Raw genomic sequence first — 17,084 nt, forward strand, 5'->3', positions numbered from 1 at the left:
GCAGCATGCTGCGATTGTCACCGAGACTCACCAATGCAAGCCTATGGGTACAAAAAAAAAAAAAAAATAGCAAAGCACTTGGACCATGCAACTGCTGTTCAATTTTTATGCACCGATGTCCTTTGAAAAGCCAGCAATTCATGTTCACTCGTGGTAGCATGAGATGGACTCTACAACCCACACAAGTGGCTCAGGTAGTACAGCTCATCCAGGATGGCACATCAATGCGAGCTGTGGCAAGGTGGTTTGCTGTGTTTGTCAGCGTAGTGTCCAAAGGCTGGAGGTGCTACCAGGAGACAGGCCAGTACACCAGGAGACGTGGAGGGGGCCGTAGGAGGGCAACAACCCAGCAGCAGGACCGCTACCTCAGCCTTTGTGCAAGGAGGAACAGGAGGAGCACTGCCAGAGCCCTGCAAAATGACCTCCAGCAGGCCACAAATGTGCATGTGTCTGCACAAACGGCTAGAAACTGACTCAGTAAGGATGGTCCGAGTGCCCAACGTCCACAGATGGGGGTTGTGCTCACAGCCCAACACCGTACACCACGCTTGGCATTTGCCACAGAACACCAGGATTGGCAAATTCACCACTGGCGTCTTGTGCTCTTCACAGATGAAAGCAGGTTCACACTGAGCACATGTGACAGAGTCTGGAGACACCGTGGAGAGCGATCTGCTGCCTGCAACATCCTTCAGTTTGGCAGTGGGTCACTAATGGTGTGGGGTGGCATTTCTTTGGAGGGCCGCACAGCCCTCCATGTGCTCGCCAGAGGTAGCCTGACTGCCATTAGGTACCGAGATGAGATCCTCAGACTCCTTGTGAGACCATATGCTGGTGCAGTTGGCCCTGGGTTCCTCCTAATGCAGGACAATGCCAGACCTCATGTGGCTGGAGTGTGTCCGTAGTTCCTGCAAGATGAAGGCATTGAAGCTATGGACTGGCCCGCCCGTTCCCCAAACCTGAATCTGATTGAACACATCTGGGACATCATGTCTCGCACCATCCACCAACGTCACGTTGCACCACAGACTGTCCAGGAGTTGGATGCTTTAGTCCAGGTCTGGGAAGAGATCCCTCAGGAGAACATCCGCCACCTCATCAGGAGCATGCCCAGGCGTTGTAGGGAGGTCATACAGGCACGTGGAGGCCACACACACTACTGAGCATCATTTCCTTGTCTTGAGGCATTTCCACTGAAGTTGGATCAGCCTGTAATTTGACCTGTCAATTTCCACTGTGAGGAACATAGTAAGGAAATGGAAGAACACAGGTACAGTTCTTGTTAAGGCCAGAAGTGGCAGGCCAAGAAAATCATCAGAAAGGCAGAGAAGAAGAATGGTGAGATCAGTCAAGGACAATCCTCAGACCACCTCCAGAGAGCTGCAGCATCAACTTGCTGCAGATGGTGTCACTGTGCATCGGTCAACTATACAACGCACTTTGCACAAGGAGATGCTGTATGGGAGAGTGATGCGAAAGAAGCCTTTTCTGCAAGCACGCCACAAACAGAGTCGGCTGAGGTATGCAAAAGCACATTTGGAGAAGCCAATTTCTTTTTGGAAGAAGGTCCTGTGGACTGATGAAACCAAGATTGAGTTGTTTGGTCATACAAAAAGGCGTTATGCATGGCGGCAAAAAAACACAGTGCGTTGTATAGTTGACAGATGCACAGTGACACCATCTGCAGCAAGTTGATGCTGCAGCTCTCTGGAGGTGGCCTGAGGATTGTCCTTGACTGATCTCACCATTCTTCTTCTCTGCCTTTCTGATGTTTTTCTTGGCCTGCCACTTCTGGCCTTAACAAGAACTGTACCTGTGTTCTTCCATTTCCTTTCTATGTTCCTCACAGTGGAAATTGACAGGTTAAATCTCTGAGACAGCTTTTTGTATCCTTCCCCTGAACAGCTATGTTGAATAATCTTTGTTTTCAGATCATTTGACAGTTGTTTTGAGGAGCCCATGATGCCACTCTTCAGAGGAGATTCAAACAGGAGAACAACTTGCAAGTGGCCACTTTAAGTAGCTTTTCTCATGATTGCATACACCTAGCTATGAAGTTCAAAGCTCAATGAGGTTTCACAACCAAAAAAAAAGTGCTTTAGTAAGTCAGTAAAAAGTAGGTAGGAATATTTAAAACAAGAAAATGATAAGGGTGCCCATACTTATGCACCTGTCAAATTTTGTTTGAATGCAGATTGCACATTTTCTGTTAGTACAATAAACCTCATTTCAAGGCAGAAACATTACTGTGTCCAACAGTTATTAGATATATGAAACTGAAATAGCTGTTGCAAAGAAAACTATTTTTAGAAAACATTAAGCTTAAGATTAATAGGGGTGCCCAAACTTTTTCATATAACTGTATATTTTGTGATAGATAGATAGATAGATAGATAGAAAGATAGATAGATAGATAGACAGATAGATAGATAATATACCAACCTCCAGGCCCAGCCATTGCCTTTATTGACCAATTCTCCGCCTGGCTTCTTCACTTTCTCTCTGCTGACATTCCCACCATCATCATGGGTGACTTCAACATCCCCATTGATACTCTTCAGTCAACAGCCTCCAATCTTCTGTCCCTTACCTCATCCTTTGGACTTACTCAACGGTCCTCCGCAGCCACCCACCCAGACTGTCATACATTAGACCTGGTATTCACCCGTCTCTGCTCTCTATCTAACTTCACCACCTCCCCTCTCCCTCTATCCAACCACCATCTGCTCACCTTCTCATCCCTGTCCTCCTCACCGGTCATCCATGTCCAGCAAAATGTGCACCCCCGCAGAAACCTTGCACACCTAGACAACCACACACTCTCTGACTATCCTACCACTGGCATCAATATCCTCACTCCACGACACAGACAGTGCCTCTGCTTTCTACAATGCCACTCTCAAATCAGCTATTGACACGGTTGCCCCTCTCATCCATGGCAGAGTGCGACGTATCAATAGACAACCTTGGCACAATAACACCACTAAAAAGCTCCGGCAAGTGTCCAGGGTTGCGGAGCGGCGTTGGAAGAAAACATACTTGCAAGACGACTTCACTGCATTCAAACACGCAACACTCGCTTTTAAATCTGCTCTCACCTCTGCTAAACAGGACTACTTCACAACCCTCATATCTTCCCTATCCTACAACCCCAAACAGTTATTCAAAACCTTCAACTCCCTCCTCCGCCCCCCACTGCCCCCTCCAACCTCCCTCATCTCTGCTGAGGACTTTGCCACACACTTTAAAAATAAGATCGACCAGACAAGGCAAGTCTTCATTGTTCAACCACCACAACCCCTTTGTATACCAGACCAATACCCAAACCCCATAACCTCTCTATCCAACATCACCGAAGGGGGGCTTAATTGTCTCCTCTCCAAATCGCACCTCACCACCTGTGCGCTCGACCCCATTCCATCCCACCTCCTCCCCAACCTCACCACCACACTTATCCCATCCCTAACCCACCTCTTCAACCTATCACTAACTTCTGGCACCTTCCCTTCTGCTTTCAAACATGCCACAATCACGCCTATCCTTAAAAAGCCAACCCTCGATCCAACTGCTATGTCCAGCTATCGCCCAATATCACTGCTCCCATTCGCTTCCAAACTCCTGGAGCAGCACGTCCACGCTGAACTTTCCTCCCACCTCTCATCTAATTTGCTCTTTGACAATCTACAATCTGGTTTCCGCCCTCATCACTCAACTGAGACTGCCCTGACCAAAATCGCTAACGACCTACTTACCGCCAAAGCTAATGGACAATACTCTGTACTCCTCCTTCTAGACCTGTCCTTTGCATTCGACACATTTGACCACTGCCTCCTACTACAGATCCTCTCCTCCTTTGGCATCAAAGACCTCGCCCTATCCTGGATCTCCTCGTACCTTTCCAACTGCACATTCAGCGTCTCCCACTCCCACACTACCTCCTCATCCCACCCTCTCTCTGATGGAGTCCCCCAAGGCCCTGTTCTAGGACCCCTACTCTTCTCAATCTATACACTTGGCTTGGGACAACTCAAAGTCCCATGGATTCCAGTACCACCTCTATGCCGATGACACTCAGATCTACCTCTCTGGCCCAGACGTCACCGCTCTGCTGTCCAGAATCCCAAAGTGCCTATCAGCCATATCCTCCTTCTTCTCCTCTCGCTTCCTCAAACTCAATGTGGACAAATCTGAACTCATCATCTTTCCTCCATCCCATAGATCTTCCTTACCTGACCTATCTATCGCAATCAATGACATCATGCTTTCCCCCGTACCGGAAGTCCGCTGCCTCGGAGTAACCTTTGACTCTGCCCTGTCCTTCAAACCGCACATCCAAGCTCTTTCCACCTCCTGTCGCCTCCAGCTCAAAAATATCTCCAGAATTCGTCCTTTCCTCAACCGTCAATCTACTAAAATGCTTGTGCATGCCCTCATCATCTCCCGCCTCGACTACTGCAACATCCTTTTCTGCGGCCTCCCTGCTAACACCCTTGCACCTCTCCAGTCTGTCCTTAACTCTGCTGCCCGACTAATTAATCTCTCTCCTCGCTACTCCTCTGCTTCCCCCCTCTGAAAATCTCTTCACTGGCTCCCATTCCATCCAGTTCAAATTACTAATACTGACCTACAAAGCCATCCATAACCTGTCTCCTCCATATATGTCTGAACTAATCCCCCGATATCTTCCCTCACGTAATCTCTGGTCCTCCCAAGACCTCCTTCTCTCCTCACTTGTTCGCTCCTCATCCAATCGCCTCCAAGACTTCCCCCGAATATCCCCCATCCTCTGGAATTCTTTGCCCCAACACGTCCGACTATCAACCACATTCAGATCCTTCAGACGGAACCTGAAAATCCACCTCCTCAGGAAAGCCTACAGCCTGCACTGACCCCGCTGCCTCCTCATCACTACCGGAGCTACCGCCTCACCAACGCCAGAGCTCCTGCAACCCCCAACCTACTGTCTCCTTCCCCATAATCCTGTAGAATGTAAGCCAGCAAGGGCAGGGTCCTCGCCCCTCTGTATCAGTCTGTCATTGTTAGTTTGATTACTGTAAGTGATATCTGTAACTTGTATGTAACCCCTTCTCATGTACAGCACCATGGAATCAATGGTGCTATATAAATAAATAATAATAATAAAATAGATATATAGATAAATAAATAGATAGATAGATAGATAGATAGATAGATAGATAGATAGAAGAAAAGCCGGCAATTCATCTGCCACAGAGTGTAAAATACAGTAAATACACATAGAATAGGTAGATATATAGATGTTAGTGACAAATACAATTAGTACAGTGTGTGTGTGCAGCTTACTGTACATGTATTTAATTAAGAAAAAATTATTTATCTGAAAAAAAAAAATTGCGTGGGCTCCCGCATAATTTTCGTAACCAGCAGAGTAAAACCCGACGGCTGGAGGGGGATGTTTATAGCCTGGGAAGGGGGTAATACTCAGAGCTTCCCAGGATATTAATATCAGCTCACAACTGTATACTTAGCCTTTACTGGCTATTAAAATGGGGGACCGTAAAAAAAAAAAAAAATGACGTAGAGTCCCCCTATAATTAATAACCAGCAAAGTCTATGCAGACAGCTGCGGACTGATATTAAAAGCCTAGGAACCTAGTCTATGTGATAAATATGTTACATTCATAAATGAAAAAATACAATACAACAATAACATTTTTAAGATGCTTTTTTTTTCTTCTATTTTTAATTTGGCAGTTCCTTTTAAACAGAAGTAATTTTAAGCACTGAGTGCTATTACATTATTTGCTGACGAGTTGTGTGGAAAGGCCGAGAGCAGGAAGGATCCCGGCGTCAGTCAGCGGTTATTGTGTAATGAAATAATGAGCGTGCATTACCCCAGACACATCATTCATTCATTGTACTCTGAGGAGCCCGAGCCCTCAACAAGGAACATCAAACTAAAGCGAAATTGACAAGTCGTTCTATTATTAACGGGATTCGCTGTTTGCTGTGCATTAAATAACATTGATCAGAAAAACTTAGAGTTAAAGGGTCCCAAAAACTACTGGAAATTATGTGCTCTATATTTATCTAAAGGTTAAACCTTGCTCTTTAAGAGGGCTGTGACAAGAGGGCATTCGAGGCATGGATGTTATTTGTAATTCCGTAACACGGCCAGGATGGCAAGATCACATCAATTAGAAGCCATCGTTATGTAGAGATTTCTAAAATTGTGAGCAAAGTGCTGGAGAGGCAGAGAAGCACAGTAGAGGTCGAAGGCACAGGAGGTGCTGCAGTGTGCTCTGTGCAGCCACATGTATGGCACAGGCAGTGTGCAGCAGCCTACAAGGCACAGGCAGTGTGCAGCAGCCTACAAGGCACAGGCAGTGTGCAGCAGCCTACAAGGCACAGGCAGTGTGCAGCAGCCTACAAGGCACAGGCAGTGTGCAGCAGCCTACAAGGCACAGGCAGTGTGCAGCAGCATGCACGGCACAGGCAGTATGCAGCAGCATACAAGGCACAGGCAGTGTGCAGCAGCATACAAGGCACAGGCAGCGTGCAGCAGCATACAAGGCACAGGCAGCGTGCAGCAGCATGCACGGCACAGGCAGCGTGCAGCAGCATGCACGGCACAGGCAGCGTGCAGCAGCATGCACGGCACAGGCAGCGTGCAGCAGCATGCACGGCACGGGCAGCGTGCAGCAGCATGCACGGCACAGGCAGCGTGCAGCAGCATGCACGGCACGGGCAGCGTGCAGCAGCATGCACGGCACGGGCAGCGTGCAGCAGCATGCACGGCACAGGCAGCGTGCAGCAGCATGCACGGCACAGGCAGTGTGCATCATGGAGAGGCAATTTCTTATACAGCATAGAAAGATCTGGCTACCATTTAGTGATAGACCTGCTACTGCCCTTCCTCTGCGCAAGTTAGTTAACAGCGAGGATTTGAAGGGTTGGGATGAGAGAGGCAATTCTAGAAGAGAGGGGAAGCACAAGAGAAGTCTTGTATCTGAGTGTGGAAGGAGGTGGTTAGGGTGGAAGAGCAGAGGTTGTGTGTGGTATTCCTGAATTAGGGAAGGCCTCCTTTGATGGACGGTCTTTACAGGGACTGAAAAGGAGTTTGTATTAGAGGGAGGAATAAAATGTGTTGTGGCACAGCATTAAAATGTAACTCAATTTTCTTCTTCTTTATAATTTTGTCCAATATGGAAAGTTATGAATCCTTATAAATTACTTTTTCGGGGGTCTTCATTCCTGTAAAATAAAAAAAGTTGTGTGGCTTCCAAATTCCTGCTTTTCCTCTAATTATTTGCCTCCCTTCAGCTGCACTGATATCAGACCCTACACTTTGGAGTACAGATGCTGGCAATGAACGAGTCAGCTCCTACTTATCAGTTAGTGAGACAGAGGTGCTGACTCTTTTACTGCCAGCATCTGTACTCCAAATGAGTATATATATTAATTTTTTTAGAGGAGTTAAGACAAATCCCTTAATAAAATGATTTCCAAAGTTTTCCAACTTTACATACATGCCAAAATTAGTAAAAAAAATAAAATACAAAATTAAAGGTGTTGGACAGTTTTTGGTAGCATTACCTCTTTAGTGATACAGCCATCTTTGTTTAAGTCGTACAAGTTAAAGGCCCAGTTGAGTTTGTCGTCTATGCTCCCTCTTAGGATAATAGACAATCCGGCTACAAAATCCTATGGAAGAGAAGTAAATTTCACAGGGAAAGTTTAGAAAATAATTAGCAGACAGATTTATCAATTTTATGAGAAGTGGGAGGGGATGGACAGCGGCTTTTCGGAGAGGATTGTCATTGGGAAATCTGGCCACAAAAGGGGCTCTGACAACAGTATGGCAGCCAGTGTGTCCATCTCATGACCAGCGCATACACTCATCTCCAGGGAATAAACACTAAAAGGGATTGTCCACTACATACTACCGTAATTATTTAAAAAAAAAAATGAGCCCATGTAGGAGCCACTGAATTGAGAGCTAGGAGACTGTTTCTTCCAGCTCAGACTTGAGTCTCATTCACACGTCTGTTTTTTGCATACGAGCGCTACCCGTGGTTTTTACAGATGACACTCCTACCTGTGATAGTCTATGGGGCAGTGCACATGTACAATTTTTTTTTTCCCCCTCGGACTGAGTGTTCCATGGGAAAAATCTGAGACCTGTCCGATTTTGATCCGACTGTTGGATCAAAATCAGCAATGCAAGTCTATGGGTCCGTGAAAAAAAAAAATTAAAAAAATAAAAAAAAAAAATCGGACTGCGCTCCGATTTTGGGGAAGGTGAAAAAAAAACATTTTTTTTCTCTACACGTATGAGAAAAAGTGATGCCACTCTGATCAAAGTCTGATCAGAATAATTGGATGTTTTTTCTTAGATCTGGAGAAAACGGTTGTGTGACCTGCTGCAGCCAATCAGAGGACACTGCCCGACTGCTGATGATTAGTGATGAGCGAATATACTCGTTGCTCGGGTTTTCCCGTGCCCGCTCGGGTGACCTCCGAGTATTTGTTAGTGTTCGGAGATTAAGTTTACAGCTACTAGCCAGCCTGAGTACAAGTGGGGGTTGCCTGGTTGCTAGGGAATCCCCACATGTAATCAGGCTGGCTAATAGCTGTAAATCATTCAGCTGCTGGGATGAAAACTAAATCTCCGAGCAGTCATAAATACTCGGAGGTCACCCGAGCGTGCTCAGGAAAACCCGAGCAATGAGTACACTCGCTCATCACTACTGATGATACCTGAAGAAGCAGCTATGGCACCGGCAAGGAACACTAGCAGCAAAAGGTAGGAACAGCAGGGAGTCTGAAAGATGAGTATGCTTTTTTTTTTGCAATCTTAAGAGCATTATGGGGATATTTTTTGAAATAGTAATAAGTGGACAATTCCTTTAAGGCTCCTACTGAATGACAGCAAACAGAGATCTGGAGAAAACACAATGACATTTTTATTTGTATTTTTCAAATACGAACAGTAATTTTCTGCAGCTGGAATACCCATTTGAAGGAGTATTGTACCCACACACCAAATCTATAGATGTTTCGGAGTCACGCATGAGCTTATTATTATTGATGGGAATATCCCTTTAAATGCCGTCATTGGTCATCTGCTGGTAGAACGGAGAATCTAATGTGGCTTCTACTCACCTCAAAGCTGACGGAACCGTTGTGATCGGTGTCAAAAGCGTTGAATAGAAAATGTGCGTACATGCTGGAATCTGGAACAGAAGAGAACAATAAGTGACACCGAAGCCCCCGACACTGGGGGGCAGAGATGCAGAAGAATCTCCGCTCCTGGCTGCGCCAATCAGGGATACGCAAGGCTGCCACTCCACAACGGATCCGCATGCTGGAAAGACATTCTAGGTTTAGGTGGTTTTCCTTCAGATAAAACTGCTTGATGTCAGTGAATGGAAACATTTTGAATATATCTTAACCTGACTTATACATACATGGAAGCAATGCTGTGAACGGGTTAATGATCAGGATGGGTTTCCATTGACTGACATCAAGCAGAGATATTGCAAAAGGTGAAAAATCGGAAATTATAAACCTGCGTCTAAAATGTGGAAAACTTTTTTTTTTTTTTTATATATATATATACCCTGATTGGGTGCATGCCCCCTCTGCACTAGGATCATGCGCCCATCGTAAGGCTCATGCTCTCTTCATTATATAACTCACCTCCTTGGGGGAAAAACTGGGAGTAAATCTGCTTGAAATTTTCTTCATTGACGATGCCGCTCGGACATTCCTGGGGGTGAGACAAGAGATCGCATCACAATCTCAGACCGGTCACGTCACCCACGTTTCCCAGAATTAGCTTGTCTTTGAACACCGACCACCCCTGACCCCCCGTAAATCCACACACCCGGCTGTCGTTAGTGTTTCCCTAAAAACCTTGGCAATTTCATATGTGCCCCATGGGTTTCTACATTTTCCTATAGTTCTATGTAATTTATTCAGGGTGGTTTTATTTGAGCACTGTATGGCAATATTATCTCCACAGTGTAATGTGATCTAGTTCATGCCCTGTATTTGGCCGGGGGCAGTGGACTCACACTTAAATCACCACTCCATGACAAAACCATACAATGGTGCTTTAATTATATAAAAGATGGGAAAATTAATGTTTCTATTTATGCAGATGCGGAGCGCCCCCACACCGCCGCAGGGCCGAGGGGTACCCGGAGCCGGGCCTCTGGGATCTCAGTCCTGGGGTTGTCACGGTGGCTAGACCCAGTCCGTGGCCCTGTCTGTCAGTGGGGGACGTCCGTTGCAAATAGGTGCTGTTAACGGTGGTGTAGCGGTGCAGTTGTGGGGTGCAGGTCGCGGTAAATAACGAGGACACCAGGTTGCAGTCTCTTTACCTCTTTACTGGAGATCTCTCAGTCCTCAGTCCGGAATCCGGTCCACCAGGCTGCGCAAGTCCGGCCGGTCCAATGGCACCTCCAGAGTTCTCCTCACAGGTGGAAATCAGTGCCTTCCTTCTTAGCGCTTTGTGTTGTAGTCCTTCCCTGCTGTGCTTACGGAAAGTACCCCACAACTGTTGTGTCTGTTTCTTAAGTTCCCTCACAACTCGATTAACTGATCTTCTGCTAATCTTCCGTCCCTTCCTGATGTTACAGTAAGAACGGCACCCGTTTGTCAGGTAGGCCTGGAGTTCTTCCGGGACCCTAGAGACGCCCCTCTCCCGCAATTGCCCCCCAAGACTTCATAGGTGATATGTGGTAGACAGCCCGCCTGAGACTGACTGTCCTGCCGCTGTTTGGAGTATGGCTTAAAGCTGTATATTATTCCACTCCCTCGGCGTTCCGGCCACCGGTAATGCGCCTCAGCAAGGTGCTGCCTCTTTCAACAAAACCCCTGCTGGTATTCTCCTTCTGCTTGATTTCGTTTCTCACTCAGCACAATCTATCTCGCTTCTAATCCTTTCTTAGGGCACCGCCGCTATTCTGAGCAGGCACGGTCCCGTTACGTTCTTTCAATGCCAAGCCTCTGCCAGGATCCCACCCCTGGCAGAGATCCTACTGTCTCTTCCTCCACAACACCCTCTCTCACTAGGTGTTGCTTCGTTCGATCCAGTCAGCTTTCTCTACTAACTTCCTGCCTGACCCCCAGTTTACCCACTATGGTGGGGAGTGGCCTAATGAATAGCACCCTTAGCTCCCCCCGGAGGCCCAGCTGTGAAACATATTGGTGTCTGTGATACCTGATTGGAGGAACTCCTTCAGTGCCATCGAACGCACCATGGCTCCCCTTAGTGGCGGAGCCACAGTACTGCAACGACCAGGACTCTGGGGTGCTGCACAGATGTCACCACACTATGTATAGTGCAGTCTATGGAGGATGTTCATAAGTTACAGGATGATTGGGACAAACTGGATGTTTGGGCATCAAAGTGGTAGATGAGGTTCCATGTAAAGAAATGTAAAGTTATGCACATGGGCACCAATAACATGCAGGCACCATGATACTAGGGGGAGTAAAACTAGGAGAGTCACTGGTAGGCCGGGGTCACACTTGTGAGTGTGATGTGAGAAACTCACACGAGTCTCCCACATCAATACCCGGCACTGCCGCCAGCACTCAGGATCGGAGCATGCGACTACATGTATTTCTGTGCAGCCGCACGCTGCGGTCCGAGTGCCGGCGGCAGTGCCGGGTATTGATGCGAGAGACTCGTGCGAGTTTCTCCCATCACACACGCAAGTGTGACCCCTGCCGTAGAGAAGGATCTGGGTGTAATAACCTGAGGGAATTATATGTTAATAGGGGGAGAAAAACTAGGAGAGTCACTTGTAGAGAAGGATCTGGGTGTAATAACCTGAGGGCATCATATGTTTTAGGGGGGAGTAAAATGAGGAGAGTCACTTGTAGAGAAGGATCTGGGTGTAATAACCTGAGGGCATCATATGTTTTAGGGGGAGTAAAATGAGGAGAGTCACTTGTAGAGAAGGATCTGGGTGTGATAACCCGAGGGCATCACATATTCTAGGGGATGTAAAACTAGGAGAGTCACTGGTAGAGAAGGATCTGGGTGTAATATCCCGAGGGCATCATATGTTCTAGGGGGAGTAAAACTAGGAGAGTCACTTGTAGAGAAGGATCTGAGTGTAATAACCTGAGGGCATCACATATTCTAGGGGGAGTAAACCTAGGAGAGTCATTTGTAGAGAAGGATCTGAGTGTAATAACCTGAGGGTATCATATGTTCTAGGGGGAGTAAAACTAGGAGAGTCACTTGTAGAGAAGGATTGGGGTGCACCTGTAGATCACAGACTAAATAATAATGTGTAAAGTCAATCAGCAGCTTCTACGGCGAGCAGGAAATTGTCATGTAATAGAAGAGGTATGGACTTGCCAGACAGGGATGTAATATGACCACTTTACAAAGTGTTAGTGCCACCTCATCTGGAATGTCCACTTCAGTTTTGAGGACTAGTTCATAGAAAAGATTTCTTGGAGCTAGAAAAATTACAAATAAGAGCTACAAAACTGATAAGAGGCCTGGTGGATCTTGGTTGTGAGGAACGATAAAAAGAATTACATTGATTTAGCCTTGAGGAGAGACGTCTAACAGGATTAATTTAACATAAATGGCGCATACAAAAAGTATGGTGAAGAGCTGGTTCACGTAAAAGACAATGATGCATTCCCTCCTGCTGGAGAAAGAGGTTCCATCTCCAGAGGATACGAGGCTTCTTTACCATGAGGACTATCATGGCTCTTTCAGACGTCCGCGATCATCGGTCCGATCTCAGATTGCCAGGCACGGACTGTCCTTGCGTCTCCCAACCACATATATTTCTATGAGGCTGAAACATTCAGGGGATGCGTTCAGTCCATGCATTGTGATCCGAGATCGGACCGATGATTGTCTGAAAGAGCAGTAAATCCATGGAATAGTCGACCTCAGGCGCCCATAACAGAGAGAACCTTCTTTGGTATCAAAGAGGTTTAGATGCTTTTCTTTTTAGATAATAACAAATAATTATGGAAATGTGTAAAGTTCTTGTAGATGTTGATCCGGTCGATCGACACTGGGGATCAGGAGGGGAAGACATAGGGTAGACTGGCCCAAGTGTTGTGGTTGTGCCCCTTCCCTTTATTCTTTCTCATCCCTCGGTTGTATTTGATGGATGTATCTTTGTCAGCCGCATTATGTCACGCTGCAGCTCCTGTATGTCCCAATAGATGGCGCCGCGCTGCTCCGCCGTTTATCCCCCTCCCCATTAGTAGATTAGCTGATTAATATTAATGTCCGCTCGGTTTCTCTCAGGACTTGTCTGCAGCTTTCCAAGGAAAAAACAAATGTGGACGCTGCGCATTACTCCGGCTCCACGCTCCGTCACTGTATCTAAGCTGCCTTACTGCTTGTTACATCCAGGGACAATATGGAGGACGAGCTAAGCAGAACCTAAGAGGTTTACATGCACAAAGTGGGATACATCATAGGCTTACAGTAGATACACCAGCTCAGTATTACACATGACAGGCTAAGATACATGATTCAGCATCACACATGCAGGCTTAGATACATAACTCAGCAAGCGGTATCACAAATGACAGGCTTAGATACATGACTCAACAGACAGTTTCACACATAAATGGCTTGGATGGATGACTCAGCAGATTATGACACATTAAAAGTTTAGCTACAATGCTCAACAAAGAGTATCACATGATAATCTGAGATACATGACAGCAGAAAGTATCACATGAAAGGCTTAGATACATGGCTCATCAGATAGAATCCCACATGACAGGCTTAGATACAAAGCTAAGTAGGCAGTATTAAATATGATATTAATGAGTTGTATCTAAGCGTATCAAACTTGATAAGTATAGTAATACTGGTCAGCAGAACAGTATCACATAACTGCATAGACAGTATCGTGCACAATCGACTTAGATACACAGCTCAGCAACACAGTACTATAAAAGTTAATCTAATCTTAATAGGATTAGACATCATAGGATTAGATGCAGTAGCTCAGCACACAGTATCACACAATATGATTACATACATCCGCTCAGCAACACAGGACCACTCATTTTACACAAACTCAGAAGGCAGCCCAGGCTTAGATACAGAGACTCAGTAGACTTCATCATGCATGACAGGCTTAGATACAGCACAATTGCTCTGCAGACAGTATCACACATACTAGACTTAGATACAGTACACTATTGTGGAACCTCTGCGGTTCGGCTGACACAATGGTATTGCCTCTCTAACTGGCTGTGGTATCATGTCTGGAATTAAATGGAGCTCCCTACTCTCAGTAAACCACACATTCACACACAAGTCTGATTCCTGACCAGAAGGAGGAGCACAAGCCCCTAGTTTGTAGGGAGACTGTCCTTTCTGGCAGGGGGAGCAGTTAGAGCAGAGTAGTGCAGTGTAGTGTGAGGAAGGGAAGAAGAAGCACGTGGAATAGTGATGGGCAGTCCGGCTCTTTTTGGTGATCCGGCTCTCATGGCTCCGCTCACCAAATAGAGCCAACTCTTTCGGCTCACAAAATGGCTCTTTTTGGATCCTAAATGGATTCCTATTGAATAGCTGTTCAGGCGTCCAAAACTCCCCCCACCTACCGCAGAAACTCCGCCCACTTCTTAGAGCCAATTAAATTGAAGAGTGGGCGGAGTTTTGCTCAGGTGGGCGGAGTTACGCCTCCCGAAGTCCGGGATTTTACGCCCACTGTCGCCCAGTGAGAGCCATTCAGGGATGTTAGTGGCTCTCACTGGTGTGCCGGCTCCCATCGTTCACAGCAGGGAGCCGGCTCTGTGTGTCGGCTCCTTCGCGAACGACACATCACTAACGTGGAGTTTCCCAGGTTTGGAGCTATGGAAGGCTCACCCTAGGATAAGAAGAGAACAGGACACCAGAGTCCTTGGCTACCAGGGATTGCAAATCCTGGGAGCAGAATCAGGAGACTGGGGGACTGCACGTTCTCTGGCCACCCCTGCAGCACCAGAAGCACCACATTATAGAGAGTTCAGAGCTGGGACTGAGAGGACAGCTTCCAAAAGGGGCTCATAATGTAAGCTGGCTGTAGCTGCTACAGGACACAAGCAGGGAGTACAGAACAGCTCATAAGCTGCTGAATCTCCAAAGAGACAGACACAGAATGGAAGGCTCATTCTACCCACTTGGTGGAGTGGACTCCAGTTGCTTCCAGACCGGCCGGAGCTTGTAGTTAGTGACCAGTACCCCTGGATTCAACCTGCATCCATCAGTAAAGGTGAAGACTGAATTCCTTCTCCTCCTTGATTCTTTCTGCTGCACTGCTCACTACAACTCCCATCATTGCCCCAGGGACATGCTCCTGCTGAGGGGAGTGATCCATCTTGCTGCATTACCATCTATCCCCTGGGAACCCCACTTACAGCGCTGGCCATCCCTGCCTGCCTGGCTACCGAGTACCCTCGGCCTGCGTGACCGCGGCAATAGCTCAGTGGCAGTATCACACACACTAGGCTTAGATACAGTACAATACCTCAATGGACAGTATCACACACACTAGGCTTCGATACAGCACAATAGCTCTGTGGACAGTATCACACACACTAGGCTTAGATACAGTACAATAGCTCAATGGACAGTATCACACACTAGGCTTAGATACAGCACAATGGCTCAGCAGACAGTATCACACATACTAGGCTTAGATACAGCACAATAGCTCTGTGGACAGTATCACACACACTAGGCTTAGATACAGCACAATGGCTCAGCAGACAGTATCAAACATACTAGGCTTAGATACAGTACAATACATCAATGGACAATGGACAGTATCACACACACTAGGCTTCGATACAGCACAATAGCTCTGCGGACAGCATCACACACACTAGGCTTAGATACAGTACAATAGCTCAATGGACAGTATCACACACTAGGCTTAGATACAGTACAATACCTCAATGGACAGTATCACACACTAGGCTTAGATATAGTGTAAGAGGGTGGAGCTGGTATGGATAATAAGAAACACGCTGTCACTTTAAGAGGCTGCATCCCCTTGTCTGATGTGATGGTATGTTCTACTGTTCTCCCCTACTCTTGTTTTTGCTATGAACTGGTCGGTGCTGTGGAGAGGGGGTGGAGCTGAGCAGCGAGAGGAAGAAGAAGTGTTTTGAGAGGGAACTGAGAGAACTGTGAGCTGTTCTGCCTGCAAGGAAGAATCGTTGGCTGCAAGAAAGACTACACAGCTTGAGACGAACTGCGATTGTTAAATAGACTTTCCCGGTTGCAGCGAAGGGTGGCTGTTCTGCGCTGGTTGGTGTAGCCACGAAGATACTGGAAAGGGGACTTACGGTTTCCAGGAGCAAAGAAAGACCACGCTTTACAGAGCCGACAGGAATCTGTGTGCACCACCGTTCTGGACTTTGGGGGCCCCCTGGGACTGGACCTGTGTCCCCAACATCACCGTGAGTCTGTTCCTGTCTGGTGCACTAGTTAGGGCCTAGTACAGGCTTCAGTAGTTAGAGCACGGTAGCCGTGCGGCCTGCGTAGTAAAGGCCAGGGAGATTATATGCAGAGTAGCAACGATATATGTTTTATTGTGTAAAGTTGCTTGTGAGATAGATTCTGAGTTTGCAATTGCTTAACCACTGTGCTATTTACAGACAAATTGACTCATGTGCATTATCTTTTGTTATTGTAAACCCCTGTTTGCACCTTCCTTGTCCTTTCCATTTCCTGTTTCCCAATAAATCTATCCTTTGTTGTTTGCACCTCATCTTGTGTACAGTAGTCTTCCTGCACCGTGGTGGTCCCCCGGCCATCGCTTCAAGTGGTGCTGCGAGCAGGGTACTGTCATCAAGATGGAGGCAGCAGACAGCAATGGCGGGAATGTTAACATTAATGGGGGTGCTGTGGGCATTGGTGGAACCGCTGCAAGGACACTCCCTATGGGCACCATATTTAGTGTGCTCCCAAAGTTTGACGGCAAGAATATGCCACTGTCCGACTGGGTGTCCCGGCTGCAATGCACCCTGAAGATTTATAACATAAGCTCAGACCTCGAAGTGGACATTGCTTTAACTGCCCTAGATGGGGAAGCCCGCAGAAATGT

At 46.9% G+C, this 17,084-nt stretch overlaps 1 protein-coding gene across 4 annotated transcripts in view; it reads right to left on the reverse strand.

Annotated features, from left to right (window-relative positions):
* Window positions 1–17,084, reverse strand: part of KCNIP2 (potassium voltage-gated channel interacting protein 2) — a 514,316-nt gene that overhangs the window by 12,522 nt on the left and 484,710 nt on the right. For all 4 annotated transcript variants that reach the window (XM_077258267.1, XM_077258264.1, XM_077258265.1 and 1 more), the window contains 3 exons: window positions 9,682–9,751; window positions 9,145–9,215; window positions 7,576–7,683 (listed from right to left, as the gene is read on the reverse strand). In XM_077258267.1, coding sequence (XP_077114382.1) covers window positions 7,576–7,683; window positions 9,145–9,215; window positions 9,682–9,751 — 249 coding nt within the window. The remainder of the gene's footprint in view (window positions 1–7,575; window positions 7,684–9,144; window positions 9,216–9,681; window positions 9,752–17,084) is intronic.

Source organism: Ranitomeya variabilis, chromosome 4, assembly GCF_051348905.1.
Source record: "Ranitomeya variabilis isolate aRanVar5 chromosome 4, aRanVar5.hap1, whole genome shotgun sequence".
In the NCBI taxonomy this organism is placed as follows: Eukaryota; Metazoa; Chordata; class Amphibia; order Anura; family Dendrobatidae; genus Ranitomeya; species Ranitomeya variabilis.